The sequence below is a fragment of the Nicotiana sylvestris genome, chromosome 6 (genome assembly GCF_000393655.2).
Source record: "Nicotiana sylvestris chromosome 6, ASM39365v2, whole genome shotgun sequence".
Lineage (NCBI taxonomy): Eukaryota > Viridiplantae > Streptophyta > Magnoliopsida > Solanales > Solanaceae > Nicotiana > Nicotiana sylvestris.
The window spans coordinates 93,499,424-93,515,381 of record NC_091062.1 but is presented as its reverse complement, the minus strand read 5'-3'; the positions used below and the strand labels follow the sequence as shown (position 1 = coordinate 93,515,381).

The 15,958-nt window shown below is 36.5% G+C and overlaps 1 protein-coding gene across 1 annotated transcript; it reads right to left on the bottom strand.

The window, feature by feature from the left end:
• Positions 1 to 1,703: 1,703 nt before the first annotated feature.
• On the bottom strand, positions 1,704 to 5,798 carry LOC104212372 (hypersensitive-induced reaction 1 protein-like). The gene is made up of 6 exons (XM_009761598.2): positions 5,675 to 5,798; positions 4,901 to 5,092; positions 4,604 to 4,724; positions 4,387 to 4,478; positions 2,897 to 2,993; positions 1,704 to 2,269 (listed from the first exon to the last, which is right to left on the bottom strand). The coding sequence occupies exons 2-6, from the start codon at positions 5,087 to 5,089 to the stop codon at positions 1,911 to 1,913; spliced, it is 858 nt and encodes a 285-aa protein (XP_009759900.1). The 5' UTR covers positions 5,090 to 5,092; positions 5,675 to 5,798; the 3' UTR covers positions 1,704 to 1,910.
• Between the last annotated feature and the right edge of the window lie 10,160 nt (positions 5,799 to 15,958).

Below are 15,958 nucleotides of genomic sequence, written 5' to 3'. Positions count from 1 at the left end.
GATTACAAACATTTTAGGTCATGGGTTAATTTGGGCTAAGCCCAAGTTAACCCATTATATTTTATAGCCCATTCTGACCCATTAAGCAACTCAAATACAACCCTTGAAACTAACTCAAAACAAAAGGTATCTCAACCCAACTTATATAAAAATTTATTTAGTTTCCCCAATTTTACGTCTATTTTTTTTTGTATTTTCTATTTTATGTTCTTTTGTTTTTCTGCACCATCCACTCACCCTATCCCCCCTCCCCCCAACAAATTTTTTTACCTTTTTCTGTATTTTTAATTTTTTGTTTTTTTTTTGTCTGCACCACTCACGACTCCCCCCTCCCTCACCCCCCCCCCCCCAAAAAATCCTCAACTAAAAATATTTTTTTTTTTGTATTTTCAATTTTCTGTTTTTTATTTTTCCCCGCCTCGCAAACCCCTCAAAAAAAATCTTTTTTTACTTTTTTTTATTTTAAATTTTCTGTTTTTTGTTTTTTTCATTTTTCTGCACCCCAACCCCCCAATCTCCCCCCACCCCCACCCGCAAAAAAATTTTCAACTTACACATTTTAACGTAAAAGACTTTTTTTATGCAAGATGATCATGGTTCTAAAACATGAGTCAAGTTGGGCGGGTTGGGTTATGACCCATTGTTTAGCCCATCTTGACCCAGCCCATATTAGCCCAAGTACACTTTGGGTTGGATTGGGCAATGATCCACTTACTGACCTAACCTATCTTGACCCGCCCAAATTCAGCCCAACCCGCCCATTTGCCACCCCTAAATTTATGGGACTATATTTATTGCTTTCCTAGTTAGTTAAGGTTATGCTTTCCTTTTACTGAGATTTTTGGAATTACTTTCCAAGAAGGACTTGGTTTTTGCTTTCTAGTATTTTCCTTTTCCTAAGGTAGTTGGACTTGTTGTCCAAAGTAGTTTAGGACTTTATTTCCTAGTTTTTTTAGGTACAATTTCGTGACCCCCTCTCTATATAAAGGGGTGTCTTCTTTGTTTTTAGACTTAGATTATTCAGACTATATTATTCAGACTATTATCAATAAAATTTGTGAGATTTTTCTTGCACTCTTGTGTGTGGTTACTCTTGAATTTATTCTTCAACCTTCAAGACTCAATTTAAGGTGGTAAGATGAATTCTTCGAAATCTTAGATCACTTCTAGGTATTCAAAAAAAGGTGATAAGTTTAGACTTATTGTTGTTCTTGTTATTCTAAAGGGTCGAGTTTCACAATCTATCTCTTGTTTTTAACCTCTATCAAAGGCAATTAGTTCTTCGTTAGCTAATTGTTGTTGTTAGGATTAACCTTCAAGAGTAGACTTCTTGAATTAACTCTTTCTTGAATTCAATCTATCTTTAATTTCCGTCTTTTTCGTTTCTTTATTTTCTTTTAGCTTCCGCACGTTTCTTGATTTTTTTTTGTAGTTCATGGACCCTTATCGTGCTGTTATCAATTCATCCCTCGGCTTTGATCTATGGGAGCCCTCGGCTTTACCCGAGGTGATATCGGATGGCGCTATCCTTTCGTTTCTTTATCGGGAAATCGGAAGTAGCTTTATCCCCGATTTTACCCGTACACTGAACCAATGACAATTATTAAGTAAAGGACCATGATATGAATGATTTATAATTGGGCAGCACGATTGCTCCAGAAGAGCAAAATAGGGAAGAAGCTAAAATTGATTAAGCATAAAGGTAAGCTGCCAAATATCAGATAGCAATTCATAATTCTTCTAAAAAGGGTCTGAAGATCTTCAAAAATTTACATACTTCTGCACATAGGATAGTACTAATCACAACTTCAAAGTCAATCTCACCACATATTTCCACACTTTTAAAATAAAGACAGAAGGGAAAATAGCTGCTTCAAGGGAAACATATTGACATTTCTGAGAGAGAACATTTAACGCTCAGTAGAAGCTTGAAGGAGTCCGTCACGAATCTGGCTTGCTGCCTCTCTTACAGCACCAGGCCCATGAGGAAGGAAAACGGCAGATGATCTGCTGGAAGCGCCAATTTCTTTCATGGTGTCAAAGTATTGAGTTAAAAGGACCATGTCCATAACATCCTTTGCCGAGGTTCCAGGCACATTCACTGAGAAGCCGAGCACACTGTCCCTTAAACCATCCACAATTGCTTGACGTTGTCGTGCAACACCTAACCCTGAGAGATACATTGACTCTGCCTCTCCTTCAGCCCTTTTAATTTGTAAAATCTTCTCAGCCTCTGCCTTTTCATTTGCAGCCACCCTCATCCGAGCAGCTGCAAAGTTGAAGACAGTTGAGACATAAAAATTTCTTTAGCCTTTGAAGAGCTTGGTAGACATAGATTGCACTACAACTCCTAAAACGGCCATTTAACTGCGTAGAATTTCTTTTACATAAATAATTCACATTTTTAATGGAAGGAAAATCCATCCAGTGATGTATATATTCCTGTTGAGATTATCTACTGATAGTAGTTGACAAACAGAACGTGCGATCTGTAGGCTTATAGCCTGTCCAGCCAAACTTCTAAAATCTAACTTATTTTGCACAGTGCTTTTCTTATAAGTGCTTTTCAAAAAATTACTTTTGCTGATTCGGCTAATTAATTTGAAAAATCCTTTTGAGCATTAATTAGTATTTGACCAAGATTTTCAAAAGTATTTTAAAGTGTATTTTTCTCAAAAGTGTTTTCAAAAAAGTGCTTTTCGGAAGAAGCTACTTTATTTTACGTCTCAAAAACTGCTTCTGCTTCTACTCAAAAATACTTTTTTTTTCTAAAAGCTTGGTCAAAAACGTTAACTTTGGAAAAAAAACATTTCTAGCAACAACAAAAAAGCACTTTTGGCCAAAAAAAGTTTGGCCAAACAGGGTATTAATTAGAGGAAAAAGATTTTAGAAATACCAGCATTGATTTCATTCATAGCTCTCTTAACATGCTCATCTGGTTCTATATCAACTATAAGTGTCTGAACAATTTCATATCCATAAGCCGACATAGCCTGTACAGGATCATAATGGCACTTGTATGAGATCCAATATATGAATTTAGGGATGACAATTGGGGTACGGCAGGGTAGGGCAGGGCAAGCTTTGGCCTACTAAGCTTTTAACCCGCCCCGCCCTACCCTATTTAGCATCTTTTTCAGAATTTGCCCTGCCCCGCCCTACCCTGCCCCGTTTAAACTTTTCTTCATTTTTTTTTGTAATATTCTATTTAATTTTTTTTAAAACATATGATTTTACAGAAAATGTGGGATTATTAGAGCAAAAGGAAATCAAAAGAAGATTTTCTCATATCTTTATGATATATTTGAAATAAGGTGAGAAAGGAAAAATTAAAACATTCGTGAATAAAACGATATGCACATATTGATGAAATATATATTGGAGATTACAAATCAAATTAATGAAATAATTTGTATTCAAAGACAATCAAATAATGACAAATTTCCTTTCAGTTAGGAGGACATCAACGATTTTGTCATTTCAAGAGTTCATCCTAGTCATTTTATCTGTAACAAGTTTTAATTATAAATATCAGTCATTGATAGGCCTATGCACGGATCGGATCGAATCGGATTTAGCACATTTGGATTCGAATTTCAGATTTCGGATTCTAGAAAATGCAATCCGAGTCCGATCCGAATTATATCGGATTGAATCGGATTTTAAAGTTTGGATCGGATCGGATTTCGGATATTATTATGCCTCAAAGTTGCAAACTACTATGTATATTTTCTTTGTAAAAGAGGTAATACATTAAGAAAAATTCATGTTTATGCAATTATGAGAGTACTATGGTGCCAATATAGCTAAATCCAGCAATTGTAAAGGTAATAACTTGGAGGAAGATGTAAAGGAATTACTGACTATCCGAAATTAAAGTGTAGTATTTATACATTGCCTAATAATTTCGGATTTCGGATCGGATTAAAATATACCAATCCGATCCGAAATCCGAAATTTTAATAAACACAATCCGAAATCCGAAATTGAATGGATCGGTTCAGATTTCGGATATCCGATCCGAATGAACAGCCCTAGTCATTGAACTTCTTTATGGGAGATAACTAGAAAGGAAATATTTTTTAATAATTAGTAGAAAACAATTGGAAAGGTGAACTCTACAACACCTGAGCTTATACATGAAACGCACTATAATGCATATATTCACAGTAGGAATTAGGAAGAAAGAACAAAAATAACCTGACCCAGTTATTAACTTGGAATTTGCCCCTGCCCTGCCCTGCCTTATTAAAAAATTTTAAAAATAAAATTTTCCCCTGCCCTGCCCCATTAAGAGTTTTCCCCGCCCCTTCCCGCCCTGTCCCGCCCCAATTGCCATCCCTATATATGATATCCGTGAAAAGATGCATTGAGGATTTGGCTTACCTTCTCAAGTTCATCCTCAACAGCCCTGGCAATTCCATTTTTCTGCTCGAAAACATCATCAATATTGAGTTTTGGAACACTTGCCCTTATGACTGAAGAAACATAAAAATGTAGATTTGTGTAATCAATATATTGGAAGAAATAAATTTGTTAGAATAAAACTCAAGTCAAAGGGAAAATCATCAGATGTATATAAAGAGACATCATAGAGATCTACCATAGAAAACATAGGCTTGAATTTGACCCTTAGTGTTGGTTAGTCTGTAGAAAGCATCATTTGCTTCGTCTGCAAGAGCACGGTACTGAACTGATGCCACTACATTGACAAATACATTATCCTGCACATTTACTGCAATAAATGTATAAGTCATGCAGGCGTAAATACTGAAAAACCATCACCTACTTATGCTTTGTGAAAGTTCGAATTCTGATTGACTTTGATGATTAAGCTATGAAGTACCAAAACAGTATATTTCAAGTCGATGTAATTCTAGTTTTGGAATAAAGAATAAACCTTTGTCTTGGTCTCGCAGCGAACATCCAATTGCTGCACCCTGAGGGAGAGATGACCAGCTACCTTGAATCCAAGGAACGAAGGGAGACAGTGGCAACCAGGCTGAAGCACATTTTGATACTTGCCGAACTGCTCCGTAATTGCAACCGTGGATTGATCAACTTTTACACAGCACAACATATTGCCCATACTCTGTAAATATGGCATTAAAAGGAAGATGATCCACAAAAGTGACCCATGAAACATTACACCAAAGGAACCTAGACTATCTCAGATTCATACGACAAATTTTCTTGACTAAGTTTACAAATTACACTTGAACACCCCAAGTTCACAATCCAAAAAGGGGTAACATTTTTGAACTATGATTCTATATTCACCTGGGGACTAATTCAAACTTTTCTGGAAAATTTGCAGAATTTGCAATAAACTCCTAGTTGACCAAGAAAAAGATTCAGTCTTACGATATTAGCAGTTCATATCCTGGAAAATTTGCAGAATTCTATATTATTGTTTTCTACAGATACTGTATGCATCTACAAAAGGCATATCCCACCAATTGACATGAAAAATGTTTTTTTTCCTGTCAATCTTCTTAGCAAAAAATAAAATAAAAAATTCAACCTAATTTACCTTATCAAACCAAAATCCAACTTTCATTTCAGTTCAAGAAAGCAAGAAACAAAAATCCATATCATCAAATTGAAGAAACTACAGAAGGTATTTTCAGTTTATAACAATTTACAAAATTGAACTGAGTAAGAAGAAACTTACGACTAACGAAACAAGCAAAAATGCACAGGAGCAGCTAAAAAGTATGAAGAATTTTGAATTGGGTTTCGCTAGCTGGAGGGAGTGTGTTTATTATATATGAGCTGTTTGGGATTAGTGTGTTTGTTGGGGGGGTTGTGGGCGGGGGTGGAGAAACTTGGCAAGGCAGAACCTCCATTTCTGTAGCCGGCAGGTTGCAACTGAATGATATCATTTTCAATTTGTCACTATAATTGTGACCATTGACATTGTGATAAATACTGGGATGGGAGATCAAACCCCCCCACCCCCCCCCCCAAAAAAAAAAAGACTTTGTGATATCCACTAATGGATAGGTGCAAAAGCTATTGACTTTTGATTTTCCATTCTTTGTAGGGAGGACATTAGGATTAGGTACATATTGCAAATATTTTTCCAATAAAAAAAGGAAACGTTAAAACTTATTTAGAAGCGGGAGTTAAGTGCTCTTCGTCGTCCTGCTTCCCAGGGTAAATTTGTAAATTCCTTTTATTAAACTTTGCTCTTCGTATGCGTTAAAAGCTGGAGCAAATATCTGCTTTTGTATTCATCTTCCACTTTGGCTATGTTCCTCTAGGTGTTCACCGATTGCACTAGAGATCCAAATTCTGATGGCAGCAAATAATTAGATTGCCGCATGTGTTTGCCATTGGAACGATTTATGGCTTTGGGCTGAGCACTTTTTGTCTTCAGGTTTACTATCTTATTCAATCAATGAAGGTTATTTTTTACGGTCCTATTAGATTAAGGAATTAAAAATATAGTATCCCTCTCATGTCCTTATCATGTTGTAGTTAATGATACGTGTGGAACATGTTATGGTGGAATTCTCCATGCTTTTACTCCTTCCTCTTTTTAGCTTTTATGTTCATGAATGAATAAAGGTATTATTAAGCAATACATAACTATTCAAAATGGACTTTCATTTGGTGCTACAAAATGCTTAATGATACCACCGAAACATCTATAAGTGAGCTGGGAAGGTAATCTGAAAGACTAAAAGACCAGAGCCATGTATAAAGTAGCATGTTTTATGTGGGCGGCAACACATGAAGCCTCTCTCACTCAAAACAATCTGCAGATAAAAGGAATGCTGATGTTGAACAACAGTGTCTTATGTCAGATGGAGGAGGTGAGAACAACTATCACGTATTTTTGCAGATGATCTCCATCTAATAACTTTGGGAGTTGTTCTTCAGTTTATATGGTCAGTTGGAGTAAGCCATAGATGTTAGTCTGCTGGAGCAGTGGCTACTATAAAAGAGGACTGAAGAAGCTATGCAGCATAATTCTAGCATGTATATGTTGGATTCCTTCAAAAGAAAAATTCGAGGTGTTTTGAGGGCAAAAAAGCCTTGTACGGATGGTGAAGTATGGGTTTAGATTGTTAGCATTTTGGTGTAATGAGTGATGTAAATGAGAAATATAGTATGATAGACTTTATCAACACTCTACCAGAAGCAATTTTATAGAGAGGACAACCATTACTAGAAAAATCAACAACTTTAACGATGAATAAGTCTTAAATGATCATTGATAAATATACAATTATTTTAAAAAGAATAAGGACAATGTGACTTGAATTATCTTTCTAATTAGATTTAGTAAACTTTTATCTTGAGTTTGGGCCCGGGCTCAGCACGGGCCGCCCTCTAACTAGTATATGTTATAAAACAAAGACCGTAAAGTAATAAACTGAAGATAAGTATAGAGGGAGCGATTGATATATTATTCAATTTCAAACTGATGTACATAATAAACTGAAATTTTTTCTATTTATAGAAGAAAGGAAGCAACTGCGAGGCTTTTCTTGAGCTGCTTGTAAGCTGTGTGCATGAGCTGCTTGCAACCTGCCTGTTTAATAAGAAGCTGCTGCAAATCATTTCATTGAGTTGCTTGCAACCTGTATGTATCAGCTACTTGTAAATAAACTTCAATGGAGTACTAAATGGATAATCTTCTTCAGGAAGATTATTTATAGTGGGAAAAAATGCATAAGTATCCCCCTGACCTATACCCGTATTTCCAACTATACACTTTTTCTTTGCGGGAATCTTATTACCCCCCTAAACTTATTTTAAATAGAATTATTTGCACCCTTAACGCTGACGTGGCAGAGTGTGTGTATTTCACTCTCCCAAAGGAGAGTGGGAAGCAAGAAAAAACGATTTTCAGATTATTTTTTATTCTTTTTTACCATTTTTCTTACTTTTTTTCCTTTTCCTTTTTCTTATTCTTTTTTCTTTTATTTTTTTTCATTTCTTCTCTAATTCCGGTGGATATTCATTCACCGGCGACTTTGTCTAACCGTTTTTCTTCTATTTTTTCTTTTCACACACAAATTAAACTCTCAAAAAGATCTATTCATAAGCAAAGCAAAATACACTCAGATTTGGGGGGGGGGGAATTCATCATCGGAAAACCTTCCCACACCGGAAAAAAAATGATGTATTGAAATTTTAACTGGAAACGTTTTCTCAGCTTATATTCGCTTTTATTTCTTTTGCTCTTTCTCCCACAAATAAATTACACTTTCAAAAAAATTATATATATAAAAAACAAAACACACTTAGATCGGGGTAAAATTTTGTTGCCGGAAAAAATGGTGTTTGTGAAATTCCGATGACCACCATTTTATGCCACCGGTGACCAAAACAAAAAGAAAGAGAATGAAATAACCAAAAAAAAAATGAGAATAATATAAAATAAGAAAAAAGGATAAGAAAAAGAAGAAAGAATAAAAAAAGTACTAAAAATACATGTGGGGGCGCGTATAGCTCACCACTTGCCAAGAGTTTGGTTGTCAGTGTTAAGGGTGCAAATAATTTTATTTAAAATAAGTTTAGGGGGTAATAGGATTCCCGCAAAGAAAAAGTGTGTAGTTGGAAATCCGGGTATAGGTCAGGGGGGTACTTATGCATTTTCACTTTATAGTGGAGTATTAAATGAACATCCACAGTATAATTATTTTCATAACACTTCTCCTAGATGTTCAATTAAAGATATTGTGCCTCATTAAAACCTTACTAGAAAAAACCAAGTGGAAAAAATTCTAGTGAAGGAAAAAGAGTACACATACATATTTCTAGCTGCCTCATTAATAACCTTACAAGAAAAACTCTATGAGAAAAACCTTAGTAAAGGAAAAATAGTACAACGCGTATTTCACTCCCCCAGATGAAAACCTTTGTTTCAAATATTTGAGTCTCCACATTCCAATCTTGTATAACATCTTCTCAAAAGTTGAAGTTGACAAAGATTTAGTGAACAAATCTGATGGATTGTCACTTGAGCAGATTTGTTGCACATCGATGCCGCCATTTTTCTGAAGATCATGTATGTAGAATAATTTTGGTGAAATGTGCTTTGTTATATCTGTGAGCATGTGATTTTTCCCCTATATGAAATACTCCTACAGAATCCCAAGGAATTAGATTTTTTTAATTCTTTGCCATTTTAGGAATTATTGTAGAATTTTCTTAATTATTTGCATTTTTTGTGCATGTTTAATTTTATTTAATTCATGAAAATACAAAAAAAAATACTCTGCATTTGCATTTAGAATTTATTTATACATTTTAGGTTAATTAGTAAATTACTTGTTTAATAAAAATGAAAAATCACAAAAAATGACTCACTTTGCATTTTAACTTTTTAATTTTAAATTTTATAGTTTTTTCTTTTAATTTAGGAGTTGTTTAATTTTGTAAATTTAGGTAAGTAATTAGTTTAATTTTTTTAAGTTCTTTTTTATTTAAGAGTTTAATCTTTGTTTTAATTAATTAAAGAAGAAAAGAAGAAAAAAAATTGAAAATTGAAATGAAAAGAAAAGAAAAGAAAAGAAAATAAGCAAGGTTGTTGGTTTTGGGCCTTTTGCCACAGCCTAAACGATTTTGCCCAAAAACCTATTCAGATCCGGCCGAAACCACGCCCTTAATCCGGTCCGTCCTATTTAATTAACCAAAGGACACCGTTTTGAGTTCGTTTGTTCTAAGTCAATCTCAGTCCTTCATTTTAACTCATCCAACGGTCATAAGCGTTTCCCCCATTTTTAATAAAAGTGTCTGAATACATGTTAGATAACCTAGGACCCTCTTCAAATTACTTTATCTCCCCCAAGTTCAAAGAACCCTAGCCCGCCACCTCCAAACTCCTGAGCCTCCACCGGTCGGCCCAATCAACCTCAAACTTCGACCACACAACCCCCACTCATCCCTGAGTCCCAATCCACCACCATATCTCCTCAACTCCTCACCAAATGGAACCAGTTCCGGATCTAAAAAAAAGAAGAAGGAAAAGAAAAAATTTCTAAATCTCTGAGTTTTCCTTGAACGATTGGGGTTAAAATTGGTGTTACTCATCTGTTCTCAACGAGAACACGCGATTAATGCCAATTTCGGCTCAAAATCGGGTGTGTTGAAGGTCCAGTCAAGCCCACTTTCAATTCGCCTATTCTAGGTATTTTCCGACTATTTTTCTTTCTTTCATCTCTCGCTTTGTTCTCATCCTCATCTCCTTCTGATTTTTGCTTTTTCTTTCTTGTTTTCTCTGTTTTTCAATCGCCCTGTGAGCATGCAAATTCTAAATTATTCTTAGTCAGCACGTTTTTAGTTTATTTAATTTTGTTGTTTGATTTTGCTTAAATTTCTTTCTGTTTTTGTTTTCTTCGGATTCATGGCTTCATGAGTTCCTGTAACTCTGTAGGCTTATTTTCTTGTGGGTTTGACCTTCCAAATAAACTTGGGTTTTGTCAGTCAGAAGCGCAAAGAGGGAAGGGTCCATTCGGGTCGTTGAGCCCAGGGTTTTGGTTTGTTTGTTGGGTCAACTTGACCCATGTTTTATCTTGAAGTAAATAATAGGGGGTTCAAGGATATTTGGGGGAATTTAATTAAGCGAATCTTCTTAAAATTGAATGGACATCTTCCAGGAAAGAGGGGTTTGGGTTAGTTCAGTAATTGGTTTTAAATTTCAGGGTTAAAAGTGAAAAAATAAAAATTGGGGAAGGGGTGATTGTTAAAATGATAGAATCATTTCTGTTGCCCTAAATTTATCTATATAAGGATTGTTTTCCGTGAAATGAGTAGGGATTAGAACATGAAGAATTTATAAACGGCTGAAGAACCTACCCTCACTAATAAAGATTGAAAATTAGAAAGAAGAACAAAAAAAGGGGTCTGAAGTCACTGTTCTATTGAGTTGATCATCATATTTTAGGATTTTTAAAAAGTTTGAGTGCATTACTCTCCTTCTGGGCTCAAAAGATGGTTTTAGATGGTTGACATTTGCTGGTTACTGCTGTTTAAGAGTTGCTGTTATTGCTATTTCATTGTTGAAGTTCCTTGTTTATCTCTTATTGTTCCAGGTACTCATTCGAATCTTATAGATAAATGTGGCTTGAATGTTCTTGGGTGAAGGTTGTTTCTGCAGAAGTTAATGAAGAACTTTTGTTTGGATTTTAGTTTTCATATGTCCTTTTAAGCTATTTAGTTCGCTCTTCATTCTTCCTTTCTATCTCTTTCTTGTTATGTGTAAATCTGATATGTTGATCCCTGACATGTGAAGTTATTCATCAACAAATACTTTAGTCATTCATGCTTTAGGTGTTAAATCTGCGTAATGGTTCAAAGTGAAGTCATGAAAGAGTCAGCTCGTTTGCTCTTTTTCTTTCTGTTGAGTCGGGGTCTAATTAACCTTGTGTTTGAGGCTTTGGTACTCTTTTGAAAAGGGTTGTTGGGTCTTCTCCAATTGCATATGGAAATATGGAGAATATCTGGCAGCATTATGAAGGGTCATAATCTATGTTTGTGATTGTTAGTTTAGATTAATTCCGTTTGTCATCTTATAGGCCAAGGTTTGTTAGTTTTCATATACTAATCAATTGTTTCTTCAAATGTTCAAAGTTTTTGTTAAATAATGTTGAACTTACATGTAATTTGATGAATGTATGGCGAAATCATGAGGGTCAGAGGTAAATGTCTCAGCAAATTCCAATTTGATGTTCAAGCTTGCTGAAAGACCTCAAATGGGTTTGACATGAGGCCCAATTTCAGGTGGCTCGGTCTCAAGCTAAGATAGCTTTCGAATCAGTGCAATTGTTGTGTTTCTTTGATATTTTCATTTAGCCTAATTCAATTTAGTTGGTGGTATGGTGAAGTCACTTTTGGATAATCACAATCTGCGATTGGGCCTTGTGCATGGCCCAGTTAAATCATTTATGCGCCCTGCAACTTCAATCTCGACTTTGGGCTTTTCTCTTCATCCTAGGTTCCCTTTTAAATAAGTTGATTCGTTGTCTTTAGATTTATCGCGAGTATGGAATCCCCCCCCCCCTCTTTTCAAATGTTAGGACAATATGATATTCTATTTAGGTTACTCGTAGCGATGTACTGATTTTAACTTAGGCAGAACTTAATTTGCCTTTGGTCCTTTAATTAAACGTGATTCTTTTAATTAGACTTGAGGCGTGCCATATTAAGCAAGCTATAATCTATGGACTTCAAAATATTAGTTCAAACATCCTTTGAAAAAATAGACTCGAGGTGTGCCATTTCAGTAAATAACTCATGGCCCTCGTATAATTTTTACTAATTTCTTAAAATCGGGGTGCGCCATCAATTAAACCTTCCATGGCCCTCGCAAACTTAGTTATTAATTTGAACTTTCGTAGTTGCTTTAGGCGCATTCTATAAATTAATTTTCTTTTATTTATCAACTCCGGGTGCGCATTTCATGTGACCCAAATTCATTTCCTAACAATGTTAAATAGAACGTGTCGCGAACCGCGGGTACATTTCATGTGACGTGGTTCAAGGCATGTTTCAAATGACGTTGAACCTTCCTAAAAGTGTGTTAAAATAATTAAAAGCGGTTAATAAGTTAAAAAATGCACAATAGTCTAAAATATGTAATAAATCAGATAATAGGCCAATTATAATAGTTTAAGCGACCGTGCTAGAACCACGGAACCCGGGAATGCCTAACACCTTCTCCCCGGTTAATAGAATTCCTTACTTAGAATTTTCGGTTCGCAGACTTCAAAAGGAAAGTTGAATTTCCTCGATTTGGAATTTAAAATAAATTGACTTGGAACACCAATTAAAATATTCCAAGTGGCGACTCTAAAAAAAATTAAATAAATAATTCCATTTTGAATAATGTCACTTTAATTGGAAAAACTCCCTTATATACCCCTCGGGTGTAAAAAGGAGGTGTGACAGCTCTGACGACCCTGCTGGGGATCCAAACCCAGAACTTCGGTTCAGGGTTCAAGAATTCGAGCTTAGAATAACTGTTATAGTTGGCTTGTTTTATCTGATTTTTACATGTTGAGCCTAATGTGCTAAATGCCGCTTTTACCGCTTTGATATTGTTTGGATTATATATAAATTGCTACGAAACCCTTCTCTCTCTGAGTCTTCTAAATCATTTGGGAAGTGTGCACTTCGTGTGACTTCTTTTCTGTTAGAGTCATATCTCAAATTTAGAACGAGGTTCGGACAAGTTGCAACGCCGGTGAAGCTTCTGTATTCCCGGTACGCTGCCCCCCCCCCTCCCGGCTCGAGCTGTCCGCTCGGGTAAGCCAAGTCTAGAACAATACACCCAGGTTTTTAAACCTAGTATAACAAAGCCCCATGCTGGATCCCTAGTAGGAACGCTTGTTTGCATCACATGCATTTGACTTTGGAGACTTAACACAGGGGTTGAGTCTGTCTAGGACAGGTGTACCCGAAATGAAAAGACCATCCTGATTGCATGTTGACCGGCTTATGAATAATGGAGAAAATTTGTGCAAGAGAAAAATCAATGTGAGAGCTGAGAGAGATAATTACCTGCTTTTGAAAAATCCGATGTCCAAAAAGTACCGAAACTCTGTAGAAATTTTGAAAAAAAAAGAAAGAAAATTTGTTTTAAAAAATATTTGGTATTGTTTTTATTATGTCAAAACTGCCCGAAATATGCAAGTTTGATTCTCACCGGATGTGGGATACGTAGGCAACCCTCAACGGGTCCAACTCCATTTTTTTTTCAAAATAACCCAAAAGAACAAAAATTTTATTGTTTTTTCATAAATAAGTAAGGTATTCTTACCTAAATAGCCAAAATGTCCCCAAAAGGGCGCCAGAAGGCTGTTTTTGCAAGAATAGCCACCTATGATTTCTTTTTCAAAATTTTGGCCGATTAGCGAACACAGCCTTAAAACCTTCTTTCCTGAAGTGCTGAAGAGTCGTATTTGCAAGGCCAGGTCTTTGTTTTGAAATGAAAACTTTTGAAAAAGAAAAAAAAATCTTGAGTCAAATAAATTATGATTTATTGAAATGTGCAAGATGAGCACAATTGAAAATGAACCCTTCACAGTTCTTGAGGAAATCCCATTACAGCTCCATATGTGGTGGAACGACTTAGGAAAAGTCAGTAGACAGACTATGGTAAATGTTTTGGGTAGTCTCGTGGGACTTTTGAAAATCAAACCAAGGTTGGATGTGATTGAGGCTTTGACACCTTTCTGGGACCCGACTCACAATGTGTTTCATTTTTCTGATTTTGAGCTCACCCCCACGCTGGAGGAAATTGCGGGTTATGCCGGTCTTAGTAGGAATCTTAGAAGTTGGTACCTGGTGGTGCCAAGAACATTGTCTCCTCACAAGTTTCTAGATCTGTTGAGCATCAGTCGGGAGGTTCAAGATGGAAATCTATCTAAGGGATTTTGCACATTCCACTTCTTGTACCAGCGCTATGGCAATCCCCATGGTTTTGAGGCACCAGATACTGGCCTAACCCATTCAGGAAACAATGATAAATGGGAGGCACGACAGGGTTTGGCCTTATAGTATTATTCTTGGGTGTCATAATCTGCCGAAGAAAAGATGGAAACATAGAATTGGGTCTTGTAGGAATGGTCGACGTCATGATTAAAAAAGCTAATGGCACCCTTGTTCCAATGATTTTGGCGGAGATTTACCGAGCTTTAACTATCTGCCGAGAAGGGGGAAAATTCTTCCAGGGCTGGAACCTGCTCCTACAACTTTGGATACAAGAACATCTTTGTCACCGCTTAGGGTACATGAACTACGACATGACTGGTCTGAATTGCATTGAAGAGTATGAAAATCGAATGGTGGGTTGTGAATTTCCAGAAGGTACAGAGGCTTGGTTTGCGCATTTGGGTTATTTAACTTCGGACAAAATTGAGTGGACTTTTGTTTGGCTCCCTGTCACTGAAGTCATCTACATGTCAGTCGAGGTGTGCTATCTTCTCTTAATATGTCTTCGGAGCATTCAGCTATATGCTCCTCATAGGGTGACGCGCTAACTAGGCAGGTTTCAAACTATCCCACATGACGAAGATCTGAGCCGACAAGTTATCGAATTGGGTCCAAAAGCTGTATTCCTAGAAGGAAACGTTTGTCAGATTTGGAATAAGTGCAGATTTCTAGAACCAAAAACTCGGGTGCCGGATCTATCAAAAGGCGAGTTAGACCCTAATTACATGACTTGGTTTGGTAAGAGGTTTCAAATCCCTCGGGAACCTGAACGACCTGCTAAAAGACCCCACGTCCAGCAATTCACTGACGACTCGCGAGAGCAATGGGACTGGTTGACGAAAGAGGCAAGCTATAGGCCAAGATAAGTAAATTGGAGGGACAAATCAGGGATCTCAAGTTTGACAATAGTGTACAAGCTGCTACCGATGAAGGGGAAAAGAAGAAGCTGGCTCAAGAAAACAAAGCCCTTAGAGCTCAGATCCAAAAAATGAAAATAGCTGCTGAGAACAAGGAGAGAAGTCGAGAAGATGAAAGGCTCATAAGTGGTCTTAGAAGGAAAGTACCTGAGTATCAGGATGACTTAGAAAAATCCGAGGTTAATCTAACCAGAGCCCGAGCACAGCTGACAAAGAATGCAGAAGGACGGGCGGAGTTTGTACGGCAGTTGAAAAGAAAATATAAGGGAACAATCACAGATTTGAAGAAAACGTTTACTACCCTTGAAAATTAGATAGCCAAACAAGCTAAGAACTTTAAAGCCGAAAGGGAACATTGCTATGCATTGATGTCCCATCTAGAGGAAGATATGCAATAGCTGCAGAGTCAAAACCATCATGACACCCAAGTGCTAGAAGCTATGTCTCAGCAAATCGGGCGTTTGCTCCAAGAAAAGGGTATCATCAGGGAGAGGGTGAGAGAAATTGATGATTACATCGTCTTGAAGTGCCATGAATGTGAAGACATGACTAGAACCACTTTCTTTGCCGCAACAATGACCTTTGTTCGC

Bases quoted from the DNA above. Each gene is read 5' to 3' on its own strand.
- LOC104212372 (XM_009761598.2), bottom strand. From the start codon at position 5,089: ATGGGCAATATGTTGTGCTGTGTAAAAGTTGATCAATCCACGGTTGCA. The intron at 2,994-4,386 runs GTAAGCCAAATC...GATCCTGTACAG, and splicing joins TTGAGGATGAACTTGAGAAG to GCTATGTCGGCTTATGGATA. The intron at 2,270-2,896 runs GTATTTCTAAAA...TCAACTTTGCAG, and splicing joins TATGAATGAAATCAATGCTG to CTGCTCGGATGAGGGTGGCT.